The sequence below is a fragment of the Canariomyces notabilis genome, assembly GCF_033297395.1.
Source record: "Canariomyces notabilis strain CBS 508.74 unplaced genomic scaffold N656scaffold_13, whole genome shotgun sequence".
Classification (NCBI taxonomy): domain Eukaryota; kingdom Fungi; phylum Ascomycota; class Sordariomycetes; order Sordariales; family Chaetomiaceae; genus Canariomyces; species Canariomyces notabilis.
The window spans coordinates 39,610-61,853 of NW_027041835.1; the positions used below are offsets into that span (position 1 = coordinate 39,610).

At 54.4% G+C, this 22,244-nt stretch overlaps 6 protein-coding genes across 6 annotated transcripts; 3 read left to right on the top strand and 3 right to left on the bottom strand.

Moving 5' to 3' along the window:
- N656DRAFT_732689 (uncharacterized protein) lies at nt 1-2,345 on the top strand. The gene is made up of 2 exons (XM_064812672.1): nt 1-345; nt 449-2,345. The coding sequence occupies exons 1-2, from the start codon at nt 277-279 to the stop codon at nt 1,994-1,996; spliced, it is 1,617 nt and encodes a 538-aa protein (XP_064669347.1). The 5' UTR covers nt 1-276; the 3' UTR covers nt 1,997-2,345.
- Nucleotides 2,346-2,353: 8 nt separating this feature from the next.
- On the bottom strand, nt 2,354-3,992 carry N656DRAFT_779868 (Brix-domain-containing protein). Its single transcript, XM_064815269.1, has 5 exons — nt 3,932-3,992; nt 3,761-3,869; nt 3,616-3,688; nt 3,292-3,541; nt 2,354-3,220 (listed from the first exon to the last, which is right to left on the bottom strand). Exons 1-5 carry the CDS (start codon nt 3,943-3,945, stop codon nt 2,629-2,631), a joined length of 1,038 nt encoding a protein of 345 aa, XP_064669348.1. The 5' UTR covers nt 3,946-3,992; the 3' UTR covers nt 2,354-2,628.
- Nucleotides 3,993-5,918: 1,926 nt separating this feature from the next.
- On the bottom strand, nt 5,919-7,986 carry N656DRAFT_121068 (MFS general substrate transporter). The gene is made up of 3 exons (XM_064808552.1): nt 7,501-7,986; nt 7,354-7,433; nt 5,919-7,296 (listed from the first exon to the last, which is right to left on the bottom strand). The coding sequence occupies exons 1-3, from the start codon at nt 7,669-7,671 to the stop codon at nt 5,937-5,939; spliced, it is 1,611 nt and encodes a 536-aa protein (XP_064669349.1). The 5' UTR covers nt 7,672-7,986; the 3' UTR covers nt 5,919-5,936.
- Nucleotides 7,987-8,771: 785 nt separating this feature from the next.
- Nucleotides 8,772-9,796, bottom strand: N656DRAFT_121018 (uncharacterized protein). Its single transcript, XM_064808551.1, has one exon. The coding sequence runs from the start codon at nt 9,671-9,673 to the stop codon at nt 9,098-9,100; it is 576 nt and encodes a 191-aa protein (XP_064669350.1). The 5' UTR covers nt 9,674-9,796; the 3' UTR covers nt 8,772-9,097.
- Nucleotides 9,797-11,590: 1,794 nt separating this feature from the next.
- N656DRAFT_768962 (uncharacterized protein) lies at nt 11,591-12,623 on the top strand (the record flags this gene model as incomplete). The annotated part of the gene is made up of 2 exons (XM_064813665.1): nt 11,591-11,798; nt 11,920-12,623. The coding sequence occupies 2 exons, from the start codon at nt 11,591-11,593 to the stop codon at nt 12,621-12,623; spliced, it is 912 nt and encodes a 303-aa protein (XP_064669351.1).
- Nucleotides 12,624-15,200: 2,577 nt separating this feature from the next.
- N656DRAFT_798673 (uncharacterized protein) lies at nt 15,201-20,592 on the top strand (the record flags this gene model as incomplete). The annotated part of the gene is made up of 2 exons (XM_064817792.1): nt 15,201-19,184; nt 19,252-20,592. 2 exons carry the CDS (start codon nt 15,201-15,203, stop codon nt 20,590-20,592), a joined length of 5,325 nt encoding a protein of 1,774 aa, XP_064669352.1.
- Between the last annotated feature and the right edge of the window lie 1,652 nt (nt 20,593-22,244).

A 22,244-nucleotide genomic window follows, 5' to 3' on the forward strand; every position in this document is an offset into this window, starting at 1 on the left:
GCCAAAACAATCGCCAGTCCGGCCCCGCCATCATCTTGACAGTTGACACGCGTTGTTCGACGAAAACGAGGGAAAGCAACGGAAAGCAACGAATTGGCCCAGAATTGCCCTGCTGCAACTAGCATGGAAAGCGGGGGGCCGCAAGTGCCGCCAGAGGAGGCCGCACAGCAGCAATAGCGAAGCGCAACATAGCTTGTAGCCAGTTACGGCTCCAAGCAGCAAAAAGAACCTAATCGATTTCGCCAATCGAACCCTCCCTTCCCACTGCGTATTAGTATGCCGCCCCGTCGTTCCCATAGAAAGTCCAGGGCCGGCTGCCGGCGGTGCAAGTCGCGCAAGATCAAGGTCTGTATTCAAGGGCTCTCTCACTTGCCAAAGACATTCCCAAAGACAAAAAGTAAACGCCAGAAGCAGAAGCAGGTTACTGACAACCCTCCACGTGCGACAGTGCGATGAAGTTCATCCGCGATGTGGCAACTGCGTCAAGCACGGCGTTGCATGCGACTTTGAGCATCCCGAAGTTCTGACAGAGCTTCAAGCTGCCTCTGTTACCGCCACAGCCGAGAGTCCCTGTACGCCTGCCACGACGGTTCATTTCGGGTCACCCGTCCCCAGCGCCTCGGCTACCCCCTCTCGTTCTTCTCTCGCTGCCGCACCATTGTGCCGCACGCCCCAACCCCCGAGCATGTCCCCGACGACACCGCCGGGCCAACGGCTACTCGAACTGAGGTTGATGCACCATTACACGGCCATGACGTGCAAGACGTTCACTTTCACTGCCCCCCTGACCGAGGAGATTTGGAAGATCACGGTGCCGAACCTTGCCTTCTCCGGGTCCCAGCACCTAGCCGACGCCATTCTCGCAGTTGCCGCGCTGCACCTTCGAAGCATGGTGCCAAACGACAAGGAGCTGGTACGCGCCTCGCATGCATACATGGCCGCTTCGCTCGCCGAGTACAGCGCAGCCCTCACAAAGGGCATCAACCACACCAACGCCGAGTCCCTTTTCCTGACTTCGGCTTTGATTGCCTTCCAATCCACCGCAACTCGCGTCTTTATGAAGGACGAGCTCGATGTTGGCCTAGGACACGATATCGACGGAAATTCCAATAAGCAGCGGAGCCAGGGGCCCGGGTGCTACTCCATTCCCTTCTCCTGGTTCCATTCCTTCCAGGGTGTCAAAGCCATCACGGCAGCATCGTGGCAATATCTCCGGGTCAGCCCGGTGGTGACTCAAGTCATCAATTCGCAAACCGCTCTGCAGCTGGACTTTACCACTGGGCCCGATACCTTCTTTGGGCACCTCCTCGATGGCCTTGAGGAGGAGCTCGCCGCCTTAGGGACCGAACCCGCCGGCGCTCCTGGCACACCCCTAGGCGGCATCCCCTCGGCAGAGGTAGCATCACGCTCTGCCACTGACGCAGACCCAAAACCTTCCCATTCCGAACTCGTCGCCTCCACCCGGCAAGCATACCAACACGCCGTCGCCGTCCTCAATTGGGCGCACAAGATCCCCCACAAGGGCGCCCCGCTGGCCTTCCCCGCGACCGTGTCGCGGCGGTACATTGAGCTGCTCGAGGAACGGCGGCCGCGGGCGCTGGCGATCCTGGCTTGCTTCTTCGCGCTGCTCAAGTCGATGGACGGCGTGTGGTGGCTGCAGGGCATGGCGCGGCGCGAGGTGCTGGGCGTGGTGAGCCTGTTCAACAGCGACTTCTTTGGGCCCGACGCCTACCGCACCTGGTGGCCCCACCTGGAGTGGGCCATGCGCATCGCACTGTACGAGTATGAGCGCGACGATGATGGCGCCGCCGTCGCTGCCATCCCCCCGGAGATCTGGGGCGCCGACTGGTATGCCGAGGAACGCGCCCTCGCCGAGGTCCAGGAGCATGGGAGCTACTTCAAGCATATTGAAATGCTTAGCCAGATGGGCGGCTCTATGCAGAGCATACCCCCGCTTACCATGCCCGAGCGCGCGGTTATGGCTGGGCAGAGGTGAGGGCGGTGGGGAGATATGGGATTGGACAAGGAGGCAGAGAACTGAGAAACTTGCTAGACTGAACTGTCTAGAAGCATTCTAGCTACTGGGGATCTTGGGCGCCGAGGTTCAGGTTCGTTATGCCTCCTTGCGCTACTTTCTGGGGCCGCCTTAGTACTGACGCTGTACAACCCAGGCAAGCGTGATAAAGCTGAGTGGAGGAGGGATGCAGACTCAAGGACACGTGCTTAACAAAGCCGTTGACAGGTCCCTGCCAACTTGGTCTAATGCAAGCCAGGACACGTTTTAGGGGGTCAAGAGACTCGGCAGGCGAATCGCCGCCGACAGTATCTGAGCGGCGCAAAACGGCGTTTATCTGGTATATCACCCAAGAGGGGTAAATACCCCTGACGCTTGGATATGATGGTTGGACATCTGGAGGACATGGCGTCGTTGGATACAAGAAGGCGCTTGGAAGTATATGGGAGCAATAAACCTTGATTTATATTCACCCGCTAGAAGCAACCGCACCAAAATCAGGACGCCGTTTTCCGTTCCTCTGACTATTCCAATGCCTGCCTTGACGCCCGGAGATGGAACAACACAGAAATCAAACCCCCCTAAAAACCCACCACAACAATTCCCCCTACCTCTCAAGATGTCACTTTCCTCTTCCGTTTCGGCTCCTCGTCCACAACCGTCTCCTCATCGTCATCCCCCTCATCCAGCGCCTGGTCCCGCTGCCGCTTCAGACCCTTCATCTTGCGTGTCTGCAGCTGGCTCAGGTCGAGCTTGCCCATGTGGATGCGGCCAATCTTGTCGCCCATGACGTCGGTCGAGATGTTCTTCTTGGTGCGCGCCTCACCGGGGGTCTTGGCTTGTCGCATCGCCTCCTTGAGCATGGCCGCGTCCGGTTCCTGCATCCGTCCCAGTCGGAAGTCCATGCGCGGGCCGTGCTCCTCGAGCTCCACGCGCGGCAGCCGGTGGCCGGACCGCTTGGTGCGAATCGTGTAGACGCGTAGGCGCAGCACGGGTTTGGATGATGGGTCGTTGTTGTTGTTGTTGCTGTTGCTGTTTGTGTTTGTGGTCGTGGTTGATTCGGAGGTGGAGGAGGTCGGCTCGTCGGCCGTCACAACGACCACGTACCGCAGGCCTTCGACGTCGATCTTGTCGGATGTCTCGCCCCGGAAGAAGTCTAGCAGCATTGATTTGGCCATTGTGAAGGCGTTTGGCACGGGGGATTCGCTGTTGGTTGGGTGGGTGAGTTAGGGATCAGCATGGCTGGGATCTTGGAGGAAAGGGGGGTGGGCTCGTACAAAGCTGTCCCGGCAAACACCATCAGCGGCCGTGTACCCACGGGCACCTTTTCTGTCTTGAACTGGGAGATGCGTCGGAAGGTCTCGGCGTCGAGGTAGAACTCGAGCATGTCGAGGATCTTGTAGTCAAAGGTGCGCACAAAGGTGATGGTATGTGGCCGCTTCTTGCTGCTGCTGGCGAAGAGCAGCAGGCTGCAGTCGTTCTTTTCTGAGAAGAAGGCCAGAGAGCTGGCATCTTCAAAGGGGTGGACTGTGGGAAAACCGGGAAGAATCAGCCATCAAGCCTGCTCGTGGCACCCTATTGTTCATCAGGGCAGCGCATACCTGGGTTCTTCTTGTGGAAGCGCTTGGCGTGTACTTGTCTCAAGGAGTAGAGATCTGCCAGAGCATCTTGAGCCTGCACAGTTCAGTTTCAGTATTTCCCGTCCGTTACTCATAGCAGGTTTGGGGGTAGCGCAATGTTACGAACAATTTGGCTGCAGGTAGTGCCTCGCAGGAACAGCGCAGTCTTGGGGTTCTCGACGGCCTTTGGCGCCCTCTTCTCCAAGGCCCTTTTTGAGCGGGCAGTGCGGGGTTTTCTGAGAGCCAGAAAGTCAATTCTCGAAGTTCATTCTGGAGTATTCGGAGATATCCTGCTTACATTTGGCGCAGCATCTTTGCGATAGAATGTAAAGACACGGAAATCAGCAAATGAGGCTGCTCACGATGGAAGGCCGTTAAGAGGAAGAAAATCGCAAATGCGCCTTATCGATAAGAGCATCTGCGGTGGAGCAGAGAATGCTAGACGACCCTAACCCTTCCCCTGTCATTGCTCTTTCCGACCTGGAATCAGCACACCACAGATGGACCTAGGTAGGTAGGTGCCTTGCCTAGTTGTACAGTACTAGTATGCGCGACACCGTCAAGTGTTTCTCATGAGCGTTCCCACAGGTCACAGCGGGAATCTGTGATTCGATATACCGTCAAGCTTGGCCAGGATGCCCAGGTCAGACGGAGACTATGACTTGCGCCTGAGTATATTGGTAGTACTGTACCCCTTCCCACATCTTGGACACATAGGTCTCCGCCGCTGACTCATGGGCTCCATGGCAAGGTGATACTCGCACTCAGAGCCCTAGACTCGGAGGACATGTAACTACTCCGTACAGCATTCGGATGGGACTCATGCTCGCGATCGACCCCTCAGCGTTCCAACTATCCCACACCATCAGCCTCGGACTATGCAATCGTTCTAACATTTCATCTGACCCATTGATGGTGCATAATCCCGGACAATGTGCTTGGAAGGTTAGAGCGGGCCTTCCGAGATGGCCGGACGGCACGCTCCTCTATAGTGCATACATCGCGCAACTTTATAAGCGCGGGATTTCCGAGGACAACGAGGAGTTGGACTCACTGAATAACCCCTTCTTGGTAGTGATCTTCCCCTACGGGCCGTTTCGGTGAAATGTGGTGCTACGACGCGAATGAGAAGAGCCTCTGGATGAACACCATATCTTGCCTGTAACGAATACCCCGACGAAGCCGGCCGCACCAGAGGTGTGCCTCGTGGAGAGGGCTTCTAACAGTTCGGCAGAGGTATGAGAGAAGCCGGAAGTTCGGCCACGTCGCCGTACATGCTCAGGGATGCAAGATCAGAGATTCTGCTGAGCATGTACTTATACCGTCCTTAACTTGCCATCTCGGCCATACGGCACAAACTCCGCGGTGACCGGCGTAGCATTTTGAGGCACCAGACCATGACCACTTGCCCGTTAGCGCTCCCAATCTCGTTGGTCAGGGAACATGTCAACAGAGTACAGCAATCTCATAACCTGAGAGTAGACGCAGGGACAATGTACTCAGCACCTAGCGCCTCAGGCGCAAGAGCGAAAAGCGGGCAACGGCGGAGCGACACAGAGGCTATTATACAAGTGCCCATCTCTTCCTAGTTGGCTCTGACGAAATCGGGTTGTGTGAGAATGGAGCCCCAGCTAATACCCGGGAGCTGCTGTTGACTTCTGAAGTTTGGGCTTAGAAACGCCTTCAGCTGCGCACCCAGGAACTTGGATTGGTTCAAATATGCTCAGGAGCGAGGAGCGTCTTGCTCTTGCTGTCCTACGACCTGATGCCCACAAAAGAGCAAGTCCAACCCAGCCTTTACTGTTTCACGCAAGTATAAACCCCCCCCCCCCCCTCTTCCCCGACTCCCAACACCCTCCTCCCTCCCGCCGCGCAATTCTCAAACCTCCATGCCCGCGCTCGGTATGTACCAAGCTGAATCTTCCTTTCCACTAAACCTTAGCCTGTGAATGCCACTAGAGGTAGGTTATCATGTCAATGACTCTGAGACCGGCCAAAGGTTCGTGGCGAACACTTTGCATTTGGCTGTGAAGGATCTATTCACGAACTTGCCCTGCCCAGAATGCATCATTAACGGATATCAAGCATTTGAAGGCAGCCTTTCGGAAGCCTGTGATATGTATCTAGCGCCGTCCCGTGTTTTTCATGACCAGATGAATTTTCTTGAACTAGAACGCCGTTACACCGACCCATATGCAAACCCTATGAGACCCTGCCTGCCTACCTGCCATGCGCTAACCCACGAGCCGTCATACCTAGGCTTATAATGCATCATTAAAGAATGAAAAAGACGAAAAATGTCCTTAATGCCCACCAACCTGCCCTTTGGGAAGCGGCGGAATCCAGCTCAACCCCAAGCAAACCACCAAATTGACCACGCCAATGACCCAGAACCCCTTAGCATAGTTGGTACCACCATCCATGAAGCGAAAAATGACCGAAAACACCACGCCGCCAAAGTTTCCCCCGGCACCCGTCAGCCCGGACAGAATCCCATTGGCAAACGGGTGGACATGGGGCACGAGGCTAAAGTTCGCACCGTTGCCCGCCTGCAAAAAGACCCCCGCGACGGCGACCAGGCCGAACATGGCGCCCTCGCCGTGCGGGTCCAGTCGGCCCGTCACGATCAAAAACACGCCCGCCAGCACGCCGCACGACACGATCCACAGCTTCTTGAGCCACAGCGACCGGCCGCAGTAGTTGTACAGCAGGTCCGACACGACGCCGCCCAGGGGCCGCGTGACAAAGTTTTGGAACCCGAACAGCGCGGCAAAGGTGGCTGCTGAAGTTTGGCTGAGCGAGGGGAAGTTTTTCACGTAGTAGGAGGAAATGATCATGTTGATGGCTAGTTCGGACCCGAAGGAGCACATGTAGGTGAGCAAGTGGAAGATGGCTTGCGGGGAGAAGGCCACGCGGATGGCTTGTGATAGTGTGGGTTTCTGGACGACTTCGGACTTGGTGGTGTTGGCTGCCGTCGCCAGGGTGATGATGGGCAGCTGGGATTCCGGGTCTAGCATGGGTTTGTGGTTCGCAAGATGGGAGTTTTTCTCGGAGGGTTTCTGTCTGCCGCTTTCTGGATCCTGTCGAGAGGACAGGCTGAGACTTGGGGCGGTTGGGGAAGGGAGCTTGTCGGTGATGCGACCCGGCACGTCGATAACGCTGCAATTCGCGGGGGTCATGTTGTGGGACGGGCTGCCGTCGTCGGGGGTGCTGTTGGCCAGGTGCCGCTCGCTCCACTTGCCCGTCGGAGTGTCTGGGCAGAGCACAATGAGCGCCGTGCCCGTGGTGATGACCACGGCCAGGGGCACGATGAAGGCCAGGCGCCAGGCTTCGCCGGCCGTGTGGCCGTAGGACACGAAGGCGTCATAGACGGCCGGCATAACGAAGTAGGTGATGCCGCCGCCGGCCGTGCCGAAGCCACCCGCGAGAGCGTTGGCTGTGCCGACGATATTTTTGTCGAAGAAGCCAGTCGACCAGACTTGGCAGGGGACAAAGGCGCCCCCGAGGATCCCGATGAAAAAGCGGCTGACGTACAGGCCAGCGGCATTATGTACAAGGGGCGCGAGGCCAAGGGGGATGGAGCCCACAAGGAGCAGGCCTCCGAAGACTATCCGAGGGCCGAATTGGTCGCATAGGGGTCCGGCAACGAGTCGGACGAGAAGTCTTATGGTCGGTCAGTGGATTGTCCCTCAGTTGTTGGGCATATGGTGTGAGACTTACGCAGCACATGGGGATATGATGTTTGAATTGGCGACCTCAGCAGGCGTTAAGCCAAGCTCCTTCTGGATGACTTTGGTCAACTGTACAGACTGTTTGTCAACACCACTGCTAATTACACCGCCCTGGCAGGTATCAGGGATGCCCTACCAGCGGGGGGAATGCTGCCCATGCCCAGAAAGCGACCATGAAGCCGAACCATGAGAAGAAGAAGACACGGCCATAGATGTCGACCGGGTTGAAGAATGGGATCGACCGGGCTTTGAGGCTGGCTGGGTTGACCTCGGGAGAGGCATAGAGGTGGTGAAATTTCAAGCCCATGATGCCGGCTGTCGCATTCAGGGCTGGGTCGATTGTGTTGACTGACTTGACAAGCCCTTGGCAATCCGAGAGATCAAGATATATAGCCTTGGAGAACAACGCGGTCTCACCTCTCCGATCTCAGGGGATTTTCATCATTGTTATACCTAGATGGGCCCTACCCGTTCCGGGAAAAGCGGGATCGGTCGGGAGAGGAAGCCGGCGGATGGTGATCCGAAATCTCACAAGGGGCGAGCCGTATCTCTAGATTTCATTCCTCACAATCTGGTTGACCGGATGGAATGACGTCCCCGTCCCCACTCGCGTGGACTCGCGATAGACCCGGTGTTAGGAAAGGTACCATGGCTATCTTTGACAAAGGCGGACAGGAAACGGGGAACAAGGTGGGCGGCTGAACCCGAAAGCCCAAGGCACAGTGGCTTGATAATGGAGGCTGGCGCTGATCCCCGATAAGAGCTTAGTGGCCTTCCAGGTTCCACGATATCAGCGCCAAAACGATAAACGGGCGGATATGCATGATGGACTAGCGCGGCCCGTGGCCTCGGAGATGCACGAATACCGGGTGGTGAGATCAGACAAGGTAGAGTGGTATATGATATGTATATTGATGGGATGGAAGGTAGTATCTAGATGGATGCCGGACAGATCAGAGGCAAAAAAATATCGGATACCGGATCCCGTGAATGCGCCGTCATGCAATTCCGATGTTTTGCGAGGGAATGCGAGTGCTGTCATGTATGTAGTTATCGTGTCCTGTATTTGTCGCCCTGGCTGAGCAAGCAGCAGGTCACAACTGAGCAAGTCAGCGAATTTGGCCGTCAGCAGAAGAGTCGCTCCTCCCGAGAGCAAAAGGGAGGAAAGGTATGAGCAGAAGCTATTATATACTCCTATCTGGCGGGCTTTCGCAGGGCAGAGATAACGTTGAAGCCAGCCCCCTTATCTTGGCTGCCCCGATGTTCAGCCCTGTCTGCCCATGTCCGGGTATCGCTGTTTGGGTTATCTGGTCCTCCACAATTCCGTATCTGGGGGCGATAAGGCATATCGGACTGTTGACTGCGACTTTGATGAGCGTTGAAAGCTGATCTCCGCGGAACAAAGAGGCTCAAGTTAGCGTGGAACAAAAACCGGCGTCGATGCAACGCGCCTGGCGATTCGGTGAGTGGTGGCTTCCATGTTGAAGGTCGTCCCCTTTCAGCAGCTCGAACCCCCACACCCCCAACTTTCCCTGCCCTTCGCCCCTTCCTCAAGGGACACAGGGTTACGGATAGGTATGTGGCTACACCATTTCAACTGCCGTCAGATTCCTTGATCGGAGATGCTCAGGTTCAGTGAGGATGTCACGGTCCTTTCCTTCCTCAATTTTTGCACGGATGCCAATTGGCGAGCTCTGGGAAGTCAGACATTCCACTCAGAGGACGAATCTTACCTACTGACAGGTTTTTCGACAGCGCCGCTCCCCGTCAAACAAGGGGGATACCTCGATACTAATAAATGTTGACGTTAAGCTAAGGTAAGGTACGGATAGCGTGCCTGGTTCCAGACTTCCAGACTTCCAATGAGGCTGCAACCGTTCCAAGCCAAGCTTTTGAACAGCAATCCCCCATCCATTCAAACTTTTCAAGATATTAAAGAAACAGAGTCTTGGATGCTGGCGCAAGTCTGGGCATTGCCAGCATCGCGGATCATTAATCGAAAGCTTCATCCTGTGTTGCTTTCTCGTCCTTGGCACAACCATGCAGAGTATCTGCATGAGAGCTTGGTTGCCCGCTTGCCACTCTCCGCTGCCTTCCCGTGAGGTTGCGCGCGGGCCGAAATGGTCTGCATAGAGTGCATCTACACCTGGACCAATCGGATGGCCAAGGGTTTTATGACCATTCAACAGTATCGGGACACTGATGAAATGGAGGAACACCTCCCAACCCACAACCCACATACAGCAACAACAATACCACCAGGGGGGAGTACCTCCGTAAACAGAAATGGGCAGGTGGCCAGGCCCCATGAGCCATACTGATACATCACTACGAAGTAAGCAACGCCCAATGAGCTGCCCTTAGCTATGCTAACAAACAGACTAATGTGCTGTTAGATGGCATGCGGTCGATGCAGACATGCAGAACCCAGCACTCAGATGCCAGTAAGCTCAGGCGGATGCTGAGGCATCTCGCAGAAAACTGGCACCTGAGATTGCCCGTCAGGGGCCCTTCGTCCTCACCTCGTCCAGGTTAGCCCACAGGCGAGGATGGGGAATGGGATCTCTGAACGAAATTTTGCCGCTGGATGTGCGTCTCGCAATGCTATGCCTATGGGTAAGCCATTCGGAAGCGGTCAAAGCTGCTTCTGGCAGAGCTGGCAAACGTGAATACCGGCGACAAGGAGCAAGTCAAGCACATAAGGATAATGGATTACCTACCTTGCTGGGCTGGTCATCCAGAATTGTCTGAATTTTAGAAGGCACGCGACATCGATAAGGTAGGCTCGGAGAGCGCTTTGCCAGTGGGATGAGTAGAGCGAAGTCCCTACAGCTCTCCTAGCTGTCAGTACGGATATTGTACCTCTAGCTGCTCCCCAATGATATTCTTCTAATCATCTAAGTACAACTCAAAAGGAGCTCAGCGAACGACACTTTAGCTTTGAGACCCAGGCGCTTGATACAGCTGGTGCAATGCTAGTGGCGAGGGTTTTGAGGCGCTCTGGACTTCTTCTGGCACTGCTGAGTCCTTAGTGTACGCACCACTCCCCTAATGAGAAGCCGATGTCCATTTCGAGATCGCATTGAACAGAGTCATCGAACACACGAATCAATCCTGCAACGCTAGAATTGTGTTACGGCACTGGCTTGGCCCGTGCTTGTCTTCGGCTGTCGGCGGCTATCGGCCAAATCCCGCAGAGCCAATGGGAGTCGACACTGGCCGAGTACCTGTAGGTCAAACTGCCGATTGAGTGCTGGCCTGAGCTCCTGCAAGCAACCCTTTAGGTGTGTAAGCTCACATACATCATCCATCTAGTGGGCTGAGCTTGAGGAAAACATCCATGTTTTTTGGTTGACGAATTCGACCATCCGACACGTTAGTTCCTTCGAGGCTGGACTGCCAAGGCCGGGTGGGCCCCCGAGTGCCGGCCCATCGCGCCCCACAGAGTCCCACTTTTGCCGGTCGTGCCGCCGTACCTCCGACTTCGAGCCGTCCCGTACCCGAAGCAGCGATGTCATAGGACCCTCCATACACCAAACATTTCACTGCATAGGTCCCTGGCCAGGCTCATGCAGCGGTGGAAGCTTGGCAGCTCCTTTGCTGCCAGTCCCTAGCCAGCACCAGGGGAATAAAACCCTTTCTCACCGTTCACTGCGCAACGGGATTGGGTCCGTTCCATATCCGACCGCCAAACATGTGTAGCACCGGCTACTGCTCGGATGCCATTCGCGCGTCTGATCTCGAATGCGACAAATCCAAATCTTTTGTTGCCCACGGTGATGAAAAAGTTGCTGAGCCGCCCTGAGCTACGCTCGCGACAGCAGCCAGTGCTTGGCAATGTTGTTGCTCATATCTCACAAACTACTTGTTGACCCGGGAATGAAACGCCGGATGTCGGCGTGGGTCCGACCACACCGCTAAGGCCGGACCATCGCCGGTTCCTGACCAGACAAAGCTGCGTAGGATCGCGGCCATGTGTCACAAATACAAATGCAGCCGACGTCTTGGTCTTTTGATATATATTTTCTTGTTGTCTGCTTCTCGCTTCCTTGCATTCACTTCATTGAAACGACTTGTTTAATATCACGTCAATCTTTCATTCAGAGCTACTCTGCCACTTATACCCATATTTTAGCCAGGATCTTTTACTGTGTTATTGTCATACTTATTTCGAACAACATCCGAGTCGATCGAGCTTCTTCGTCATCGCCGCTGACCAGTCCTCCATGCCGGCCTCGGAAAAGGGGAGTGGGCGTTCCTCCAACGGAGGACGAAGGCCTGACGCTCAACCACAGAGCTCATCGAGCACAATTCAGACACTACTGGTAACATCATGGCTATCAACAGTATGGCAATATCTCAACCGGAACGTCTGCCCCACCGGCCTCGCCGAGCTTGAACTGGTTCTCCTCACGTTCTGCATCGGTGTCCAAGGTACTACCCACTTCACCAGTGACACTTCCCGTTTCCGAGACGCTCAATCCACATCAGCAACCTGAGCAAGCACTCCTTTTACCACTTCTGCTTAGTCCCGTGCTAACAAAACCCAAAAAAGACGCCGTCTCCTTCCCCGACTTCCACTGCTTCGCCTCCAACCAGACAGGCAACACCGTCTTTTTGATGCTCGCCGTGGTACTTCCCGAGATGAACGGCGACATGTTCGTGACGGCCAACATTGGCATCGCGCTAGGCTTCTTTCTCGCCGCCGCCTGGCTGACGGGCCAGCTGGGGCATATCGTCGGCCCTCGCCGGCGCCTGTGGCTGCTCTTTTGCAATCTAGTCCAGACCTGTCTCGTCTTTGCCGCCGCCGCCGTCCAGTACGCTGCCCCCGGGGGCACGGGCGGAATAGTGGAGCATGTGGGAGGCGAGGGAGGGGGAAAACTCACGTCCAACACGGCCACGCTCATCGCCATCGGCCTGCTCGCCAGCGCGGCCGGCAGCCAGGTCGTCCAGTCCCGCTCGCTGCGCCTGACCGAGATCAGCACGGCCATGGCCACGGCGGCCTGGGTCGATCTGGTGATTGACCGGGATTTGTTTGTGCTGCGCAACAACCGGCCGAGAAACCGCAGGGCCATGTTCCTGGCGGCCTTGGTTGTGGGGAGCTTGGCCGGTGCGTTTATTTACAAGAGGCTGGGGTCGCCGGCTGCGTTGGTCGTTTCTGGTGCGGGAAAGGCGCTGGTGACGGCGCTGTTCTTGTTCAACCGGGCGGATTCGGGTGAGAGGGAGAAGGTGGATACTGCGGAGGATGACTCGGTTTGATGGGCTGCGGGAACGGGCTGTAAATGGATGGTGTTTCAGTTGTGTCAGTACCTTAGCGTACCCTACGGCGTTGGAGGTGTCCTGAGTAAATAGACAAAATGTACGGGCAGCAATGAACGCAATGTGAATCCTTCAGGTCGAAGCCAAGTGTGCCGCTAAAGGCCACCACACTTTGGATGTACTAAAAACCGTCAAAACAGTGAAAGGAACTGGCAGTATTTTGTGTGGTTGGAAGTGGGCTTAAGGTTGAAGTTGGAGTGCCCAATCGGAGCCACAATGATACCTACAGGATTGCATGCAGTGGCTCCTTCCACTCTCCAGGTCCTGGCACGCAAGCAACTTCTTATGATGCCACGACCTTACGCAGGCATCTGCGACCATGATGGACCCCCGGAGAGGAAGCCCTTTTCTTTTCATGTTCATGTATCATACTTATGTGAAGATCTTTTCCCCCTTTACCAAAGTGCCGAAGTTTGATCATCAGTCATACCGGACTACTAAGTGACTTCACCTATACTTCATACTTCTTACATTTACATCCACCTCCTCCCGCCAGTGGTACTAGTACTCCAGTCGTCTTTGCTTTGGCAGCCGGCACTGCGACAAGGCAAAAGGAGGGGCTATCCGTCTCATAGATCGCAGCTACAGTTGCGACCTGGTATTGTCGTCCTGTTGTCGGATTCCGAAACGTGGCCTCGACATCAAACTTCTTGTTACCAGCATGAGCCCGACGATATACGACAGACCGACTTCCCTGCGCAGACAGTTTGTCATATAAGCTTCTCTCGTGGTACGAGCCACCGCTGAGTGAAAATAAATCGCGACCTCTCTGACACACCCTCTCCAACTAGAGGCTGGGATGTTTGGAGACGGCTTGAAGGCCATTGAAGGGGACGTGTCCGTTTTTGCCCTTCTCTCGTCACAAAGAGCGACTATGTCAATTCGTGAGGCTGGGGCCACCTGTGAGTGCTGTGAGTGTCGTAGAGTTCTGGAGCTTGATACGGGGGGGTACCGGCAGTGGTTTTTGCCATTGGAAAAGGCATGGTTGGTGAGACCAAAATCCGCAAAAGCTTGGAACTGCTAGTATGCTTGCTGTGGGCGGCGGCTCAGGTACCGTTATCTCCATGTACTAAAAGATACCCTCAATATATGCCACCGCCATCCTCGTCTACATGCACTAACCCAGAGCTGGAGGGACTACTGTGGACTCGGATCGTGAGGGTATCCCCCAAAATTTCCGAGTAGTCGCTCAAGGAGGCGTAAAAATATTGCCATTGCAAAGCGTGAACAGACATCTCTGCTGCGAGGTACCTCCCCGACGCCGTAAGTGCCCTACCTACCTTAGGCTCTCTTCTCATCCTAACTTACCTACTGAGGTTCTGTCTTCCCCAGTGCAAGTGACTATCGTCTGAAGGTCCAGTTTCTATACTCCATCAGTATTGATTCCTGAAGTGCTAAATCACAGCTCCTTCCCCATCACCGAGACATGACCTTTCCTTCTTCAACACAACCTGGTTGGGACTCACCAACTCTTATTCAATACAGTGCTCAACTTACATGATCTTTTCTTCAAAACCACTCGATTGAGACTTACCCTCTCTTACTGAACTGAATGCTCATTTGAGTCTCTTCTACACAACTCTGAGTGGGATCTACCAAACCTTACTCGATATAATTCTTGTATGACCTTTTCTTTCATCAACACATCATGAACCTGGCCACTCAGGACTTGACCAATCCTACCTGATGAAGTACCCTGTGTATATATGACCTTCGATTCAACACAGGCCCGTTCGGTTTTACCAACTCTTACTCGATTCATAACTGATCTGTCCTTTCCTTCTTCAACACACAACCTGATCAGGACTTGCTCGACCCAACCCGATCTGATAGAGGACCCTGCTTGACATGACTTTCCCTTCTTCAAGAGAAACCGATTGAGACTTACCAACTCTTACTCAACTCAGAACTAACTTGTCCGTTACTTCTTCAACACACAGCCTGACGAGGACTCGACCGGCCGCATTGCAGTTAAGGATAGAGATTTCCATCCTTACCTTATCCAAATTCCAAAGCGAGGCCTCTTTTGCCTCGAATCTACTAACTTGCTCCTCATTAGGTTGCGCAAAAGGTCTGTCAATATTTCTCTTATTTTTGTCTCAGTGCTTTCATATTTCTCCTCATTTGCCGCTCAAATGCCTCTCTTGGTCTCTTTTCCAGAGCTCCCTGGCATCATCTGGGATTCTGGGTGGTTCGGTGGTGTTGTATTGGTATTGGAGGTCTTCAGGGCTCCACTGTTGCCTGCTGCAGACTGCAGTGAATACAGCGGGGCCCAGGGAGCTTTGGCCACACACCGCACCGCGCACCTGACGTGGATACATAGCACCTGACGGCGCGTCGTATCAGACGCGTCCACCACGCTTCTATGCACGACCAGTGACAGCTTTCCCCACTCAAGCAAAGCCATTCCCATTCTCTGCGCGTTGCTCTTACTGGGGAGCGCACACCCATTGATGAATTGCTCGCGTCTTCAATGAGCCTGGTTGTGGTCTGGGACAGTAGTTCCGTCTCGGCTTCATGACCCGCCACAATCTCGGCGAGCATCTGCCCTGGCTGCTGAGCTCCTTTGCGCGATTCCCGCCCTCGGGACCGCAACTGCCTGCCGCCTCCGCCTCTGACGAGCCGGACAATGCTTCGTCTTCGATCTTTTCTCTCAACTCCCATTCTGTGCCTCTTCCCACAACCCGGCCAATTTCCCTTTCCCAACCACCCACCGCCAATGAAGGCCAATTCCCACCCAGACATCCAGAAGCTGCTGCTAACGAGGTAGTCATGATGGAAGAGGGGACAACCAAATTCTCTCTTGACAACCTTGTCTCCAAACCGCCGTCCTTGGCTACCAAGCAGTTGCCACTACCGACCCCGACGTCTACAACTGCTACCACCCCAATTGGTCCACTCCAGCGCGCATACTCGGCGTCGCTCGCCCGCGACTCTAATTTTGCTACACCTCACCCAAGCAAGAAAAAAGTCACCCCACTGCCGTCTCGTCCCGACACCTGGGCCCCTTCCTCCCCAGCTCGGCCCCCCGAACTTCAATTGGACAACCTTAGAGAACTGTGTTCCGACCCGCTCGACTTAACAGAGGCTGACACCCACGACGGGTCAAGCTCGGTACTGGCCTTTGGGGAGGATCGGAGGTTGTGGCACGAGGATTTTGCCGAACGACCAGAGCCTGTATCGAGTCGAAGAAGCAAACCGAGGAGTGAGGCAAGCTACGAGAGACTTGGTGTGCTCAAAGGGAAGACTGAAGGCGAGGTTGGCACCGACCGTGACGAATTTCCAGACATTGACGACCTTATTCTTCCCTCGTCGGCTCACAAGTGGACTGCCAGCCATCACTCGCTGGCATCCTCTATGAACCATAGTCACAAGGCAATTGGCCTTGCACGCGCTATCACTACTCCGGCTGCCCATTCCGATATTTCGTCATCGCATCGCAAACGCAAGACATCACCGCCACCCAGCTTCCAAGACGCCGATAGCGTGCAAATCGAACCACCTGCCGTGGAGTCCAAAACCATTTCAAGGACCAAGAGGGTGAGGCGGTCTGACGTGGTTTCGGATTCCGAGGACGAATTCATGAGTCCACTCACACATCAATCAGTCTTGGAAGCTGAAGTAAGCCCGAGTCCCAGCTCACGCGTGAGGCATCAGGCGCCTAATCAGGACGACGGTATGGATGTCGAAATGCCGTGCCCTCCGCTTGAGATGCCGCCACCCAAAAGTGCGGCGGCAGCTCACTCAGGGGATCCTCCGCTATCATCTGAAAGCAAAGATCGGACCTTTTTCTCTTGTGCTAATAGCACTAACGGGGCGCCTTCAGACCAAGCACAGCCCTCACAGGAAACCAATCCCCAAAAAAACTTGCACCCCTCATCGGGCTCTGAACCTGCGCGGGACCAGCATCTTCTGACCTTGTTCCTCAAACGCCCATCGGTATTGGATAACAAGTTACTCCTTGTTGATGACCAGTTGCGCAGAAACAAGGACGAATTCAAAAAATGTCTCGATGAGAATGCACCAAAGGAGGAGCGCGAGCGGGTAAAGAACGCCCGGGGACCTTTGCTAAAGACGCAGAAAGCTCTGAAAACCTGTATGGCCGAATACCACAGCTATAAAGAGCTAAGCGACAAACGAGAGGCCCTTGTGGCCTCCCTCACAGATGCGTTCGATAACGGCCTCGACACAGCCGAGGATGAAGCCCGGCTAGATCAGTTAGCTGAGCAGATCAAGACCAAGGAGGCAGAGCTCATTGGCCATCTTGCTGCCGCTGGGGTTGACGACTTGGATTTCCTCAAGGATCCAAACGACTCTATCGCGGCCCCTGATTCCCCAGCAGCACCAGTTGTGTTCGCTACACAACCATCTCTCAAGGCTCTATCCAAAGAAAAGGCCAACACCATCCCGGAATACCATTCACAATCACAGGTTATCGCCCAAACACAGCTTCCACCCGCCGAATCCCATACCAGCACGGTGAGCACTCCCACAGTTAGATCTGTAACGTTCCATACAGTATCCGGCGTTCCTCGGCCCATCGCCTCAGAGACCCTGCGCAGAGTACGCCCAGACATTGCAGCAGGTAACTCATATAGAGAGACATCCGAAGATAGCCTGTTTATCGATAACAACAGCTATGCCCCGGTGACATTGGACGACTCTCTTGCTCTTTCCCAATCGAAAACACCAATGTCACGATCGAAAGGCCCAGCCAAAGCGGGAGGCATTCGTGACTATTTCGAGGACATCAGCGATGATGATGAGGCGATGCTCGCTGCTGTGAACCATCTTGAACAGCGGACGTCCACGGCCGCTCTGAGCCGTGACGGACATCGGGTGCGGTCAGCTTTGTCCGAGGCGTCTGGTAATGCCGGACCCCCTCGGAGAACTAGACCTGCGGCAAAGAATGTTCCGTCGTTGCAGCCCAAGGCCTCGTGGCCTGCCGATCAAATGAAGTATCCTTGGTCTCCAGATGTCCGCCGGGCACTGAAAGATCGTTTCAGGATGACGGAGTTCCGGCCTAACCAGCTCGAAGCCATCAACGCTACCCTAGCCGGCAAGGATGCGTTTGTGCTGATGCCTACCGGAGGCGGCAAGTCTCTGTGCTATCAACTCCCGGCCGTGATAAACACTGGCAGGACGCGCGGCATCACTATTGTCATCTCACCTCTTCTCAGTCTCATGAATGACCAAGTTGAGCACTTGGAGAAGCTCAACATACGCGCAGCGTCCTTCAACTCTCAATCGAACGTACCTGCTCGCAATGCGGTACTAGAGGCTTTCAACGAAGACAATCCGGAGTTTTTTCTCCAACTGCTCTACGTGACGCCCGAAATGGTTGTCAAGAGCGTGCCTTTCCAGGAAGGCCTCAAGAAGCTGCACCGGAAAAAGAAACTTGCCCGCATTGTGATTGACGAGGCCCATTGTGTGAGCCATTGGGGTCATGATTTTCGCCCGGACTACCAGCAAATCGGCAAGCTCAGACAAAGATTCCCCGGCGTGCCCGTGATGGCGCTAACGGCTACGGCCACCGGGAACGTGATTGCCGACGTTAAGCACAATCTCGACATGGACGATTGCGAGGTGTTTTCACAGAGCTTCGATCGGCCCAACCTGTACTATGAAGTCGTCAAGAGGCCCGCGACATTTGTTGCGGGCATGGCGGAGCTGATCAAGACCAAGTATCCCGGACAAAGCGGGATTATCTACACGCTCTCACGGAAATCCGCAGAAGCCACTGCAGAGTCGCTCGTAAAAAAACACGACATCAAAGCCTGCCACTACCATGCACAGGTCGATGTGGAAACCAGAGCGAAGGTTCAGAGGCAGTGGCAGCGTGGCGAGATCCAGGTCGTCGTTGCCACAATTGCCTTTGGCATGGGAATCGATAAGCCAAATGTGCGTTTTGTCATTCACCAGCACATGCCCAAAAACTTGGAGGGCTACTATCAGGAAACTGGACGGGCAGGCCGGGACGGAGAGCCTGCAGGCTGCTACCTCTATTACGCCTACACCGATCTCTCGAGCTTGAGGCGAATGATCAACGAGGATCGTGAATACGCCAAGGTCCCGGAACAGAAGGAACGGCTCCATGCTCTCCTCAACCAAATGGTGTCATATTGCGAACGGCGAGAATGCCGCCGAGTACAGCTCCTCCGATACTTTGGTGAAAATATTGATGCATCGCAGTGCAACAAAAACTGTGACAATTGCAAGAACGGTGAAAGGAATTCCGAGGTCGAAGTGCAAGATTTCACCGACACCGCCAAGGCTATCCTCATAGCGGTCAGGTCAACACAACCGGTTACACTTGGGAAGTTGGTGGAGATCCTGACCGGTAGAAACCGTTCCAAATACGAAGGTGCTGAAGGGTTTGGACTTTGTAAGGGCATGAAGAACTATGAAATTCAGCGCATTGCTATGGCCTTGCATGGAGAGGGGGCCCTTCGAGATCAATACGTGGTGGACAAAGGCAAAGTGCCTCTTACAGAATTCTGGGTAAGCTGATTTCTCTTGATCATTTGAAACCAGTAAGGCCATCCTAGGCTAACGATGTTCATTTCAGACCGGTCCACTGGCCAGACAGTACCTTGAAGGAAGGCGCCGACTGCGGTTAGAGGTGCCAAAGGGTGGTCGGGCGCCGAACCAGGTCAAGAACAATGGCCGACTCGCCGCCACGGATGACGAGGGTTCGGACTCCTACTCAGCACCAAGTCGGAAGGCCCCCCCGTCCACAAATGTCTCGTCCCCAGTCGCTGCTCTGTCCAAAAAGCGGAAACACAAATCTGCACACTCGACATTTGTGGACGAGGATGATGAAGACGCCGACCATGGTTCTGACCGTGAGCTGCATGGAAACGGCTATGAGAAGGACGACTTTGTGGTGTCCGACGAAGAGGAGAAGGAGGAGGAGGATGCGTTCGAGCCAGCCCCATCTCACCGTCGCCCGCAACCATCTCGCCAGCGTCAACAGACGCTGGATGAACTCGGTCCCCCGATTTCCCGTGACAATCGCCTAGACGAAGCCGGTTTAGATGAAGTCCATCAAGATATCGTCCGGGCATTTGTCGAGGAGGCCACTGAACTTGGAGAAGCGGTGCGTAACCGGTATAATCTGCGCCGGGCGCTATTTACCGAGCAGCAGTACCGCGAGATGGCGATCCGCTGGACGACGAGCGTTCCTAAAATGTACACCATCCGCGGCATCGACAGGACCAAGGTCGATCTTTACGGCGCCGAGTTTGCTTCACTGGTTCGGAGATTCAACTCCCAGTACCTCGAAATGATGGGAAAGATCGACTACTCCGCGGCAGTGATGGTGACGAACAAGAAGCGTGAGGTCATCGACCTCACTAGCGATGATGAAGACGAGCTGCCAAGAAACCGTGGCCGACGTGGTACGGAAGGGTTGAGGGCTGCGCAGGACGAGGGGGAGGAAGAGGATGAGGATATGGAAGAAGACGAGGAAGAGGAGGAAGAAGAACTCGAGTTCTCCAGGTACTTTGGCGACGAGACGACTAAAGCGCCTTCTCCGACCGAGTCCGAAGCCAGCCATGTGCGGGAGTGGCACAGGCGATACAAGGAACTTAGCAGGCCGTCTCCCAGAAAATCGGCGGCATCCTCGCGAGCTGCACAGACCGCTAAGACCAAGGCTATGCCGAAATATTCCGGTTGGAAAGGCAGCAAAAAGTCAAATTATAGCAAAGCCAAGGGTGCCGGAAGTGGTGCTGCGCGAGGCGGTTCATCCTTTGGACGCGGAGGCTCTTCAGCTGGCGTCTCCAAGCGCTCCGGGTCCTTTGGCAGTCGGCAGAATGGGGGTAGCACTTCAGCGCCCAGCAGACCGCGGAGCAAGACTGGCTCGAAGAGACATTCTTCGGGCAGTGGCATCCCTCTGATGCCTCATTGAGGCTTCCTGCTTGTGCCGCGCCCTCTCATATCTCTTTACTAGAGATGACGGCATTTCTCTTTTTTTTCCCCGTTCAGTGTCGCGATCTGATGTTTGCCTCCTTGTCCCATTCATGGACCTGGTTCCTTCTCCTTGGGCGCCCGATCCGATGATGCTTGCGTTATCTGATGCCTCGAACTTGCGCTATCTGATCGACCGCCGGCCGATCTGATAATCCTCAAGCGATCTGAAGTCTCAAACCTTGCGCGATCTGATCATTGACTCACGATCTTATCAGTTATTGCGGTCTGATGAGTTGCGTGCGCGATCTGAACTCTGAAGCATGGACACCACACACGCACTTTACATCTGGCTCGCTCACTGAAGGCGGGAATGCATAATAAACCTTAGACTTGCACACAGCATGGCGTTGGCGAATACCCCACTGCACAACCAAGCATGGGCGGAGTTTCTTCGTTTTTCTGGGGGGTTACGGTGATTTTGTTTGCTTTCTTCTGGCATTTTATGGAAGCTTTGGGCATGGGTGGCTGGCCGTTCTGATACCTTTCTGGTGGGCTTTGATGGGTGAATGGATGGATGGATTGACGGATCTTGACAGAGGGGATGACGCAAAGGGAGGTTCAATCAAGAAGAGTCTTGAGTTATACACTCTTAATGCTCCGTCTAGATGGCGCAAAGGGAAATCAAGAATAGGGGGTTTGCAAAGCGACCATGAAGAGATGGCATTCGAGCAAGCGAGCATATATGCATTCGCATTAGAGAGACAGATAAAGATAAATCCAGCTGAAAGAGTTACACTCTCTATCTCTACTCGCTCCCTTGATTTTGTGGCGGTTCATGATATGATTGAGCGCCTGATGTTCAGGGCTGCAGTTGATTGATCTGCTCTGCTCTCTGTTGATATGGTTTTCACACCCTGCATTCTCTCCCCCGACTTCGTCTCTCTATTCTGTGCTACCCAATTCCTCCCCTCCCAAAACAAGATTATCTAAAACGAGAAAACCATTACGCCTTTATCCGTGGTGGTTATGCTGGGGTATATATATGGATCTGTATGGTATGATGGTGGATTGGTAAATGCGTATGAGGGACAGCCACATAGGTGGGCTAGCGGGTGGGTAAGGTGTTATACCAACGTAGGTAGGGGATATAACAATCCCGTCTGTTTGGGGATGGGGGCAGAGGAATGGATTGTAAGAAGAAAGGTGAAAGTAAAGGCCCCCTATCATGCTGCTGCTGCTGCTGCTGCTGCCACCATCATCGAACTGTAGAGTGAGCACGTATCGGGGGTGGAGCCGCAGCAGACCTGGAGGAACGAAGAGGTCAAGATAAATAAGTTGGAAAAAAGGGCGAAAGGGTTTGAAGAGAACATAAAATGGAATGAAGTTGGGTTAGTAAAGAAAAGGAAGGCCAGGAACACCCGCCCAACTGTCCATTATCTCCATCCCTAGGAAGTTGGTATAGTACTGAAGGATATGGGAAAGGGAGAAGGATTGAACGTAATCGATCGAATCAATCGAATCAGAAAAGCGGGAAGTAAGCAAGGGTGAAGCGGCCAGGCCGTCTGTATGAAAGTCATAACATCTTTCAGTCATTCATATCCACCGCCCTTGGTCCCGTTGTTTGCCGTCTTCCTGTCTTGTTGTCCCAGT

Bases quoted from the DNA above. Each gene is read 5' to 3' on its own strand.
- N656DRAFT_779868 (XM_064815269.1), bottom strand. The intron at 3,689-3,760 runs GTTCGTAACATT...TGAACTGTGCAG, and splicing joins GCACTACCTGCAGCCAAATT to GCTCAAGATGCTCTGGCAGA. The intron at 3,221-3,291 runs GTACGAGCCCAC...CCCAACCAACAG, and splicing joins GTGTTTGCCGGGACAGCTTT to CGAATCCCCCGTGCCAAACG.
- N656DRAFT_732689 (XM_064812672.1), top strand. From the start codon at position 277: ATGCCGCCCCGTCGTTCCCATAGAAAGTCCAGGGCCGGCTGCCGGCGG. The intron at 346-448 runs GTCTGTATTCAA...CACGTGCGACAG, and splicing joins GCAAGTCGCGCAAGATCAAG to TGCGATGAAGTTCATCCGCG.
- N656DRAFT_121018 (XM_064808551.1), bottom strand. From the start codon at position 9,673: ATGGGGCCTGGCCACCTGCCCATTTCTGTTTACGGAGGTACTCCCCCC.
- N656DRAFT_121068 (XM_064808552.1), bottom strand. From the start codon at position 7,671: ATGGGCTTGAAATTTCACCACCTCTATGCCTCTCCCGAGGTCAACCCA. The intron at 7,434-7,500 runs GTAGGGCATCCC...CAGTCTGTACAG, and splicing joins GGGCAGCATTCCCCCCGCTG to TTGACCAAAGTCATCCAGAA. The intron at 7,297-7,353 runs GTAAGTCTCACA...ACCGACCATAAG, and splicing joins ATCATATCCCCATGTGCTGC to ACTTCTCGTCCGACTCGTTG.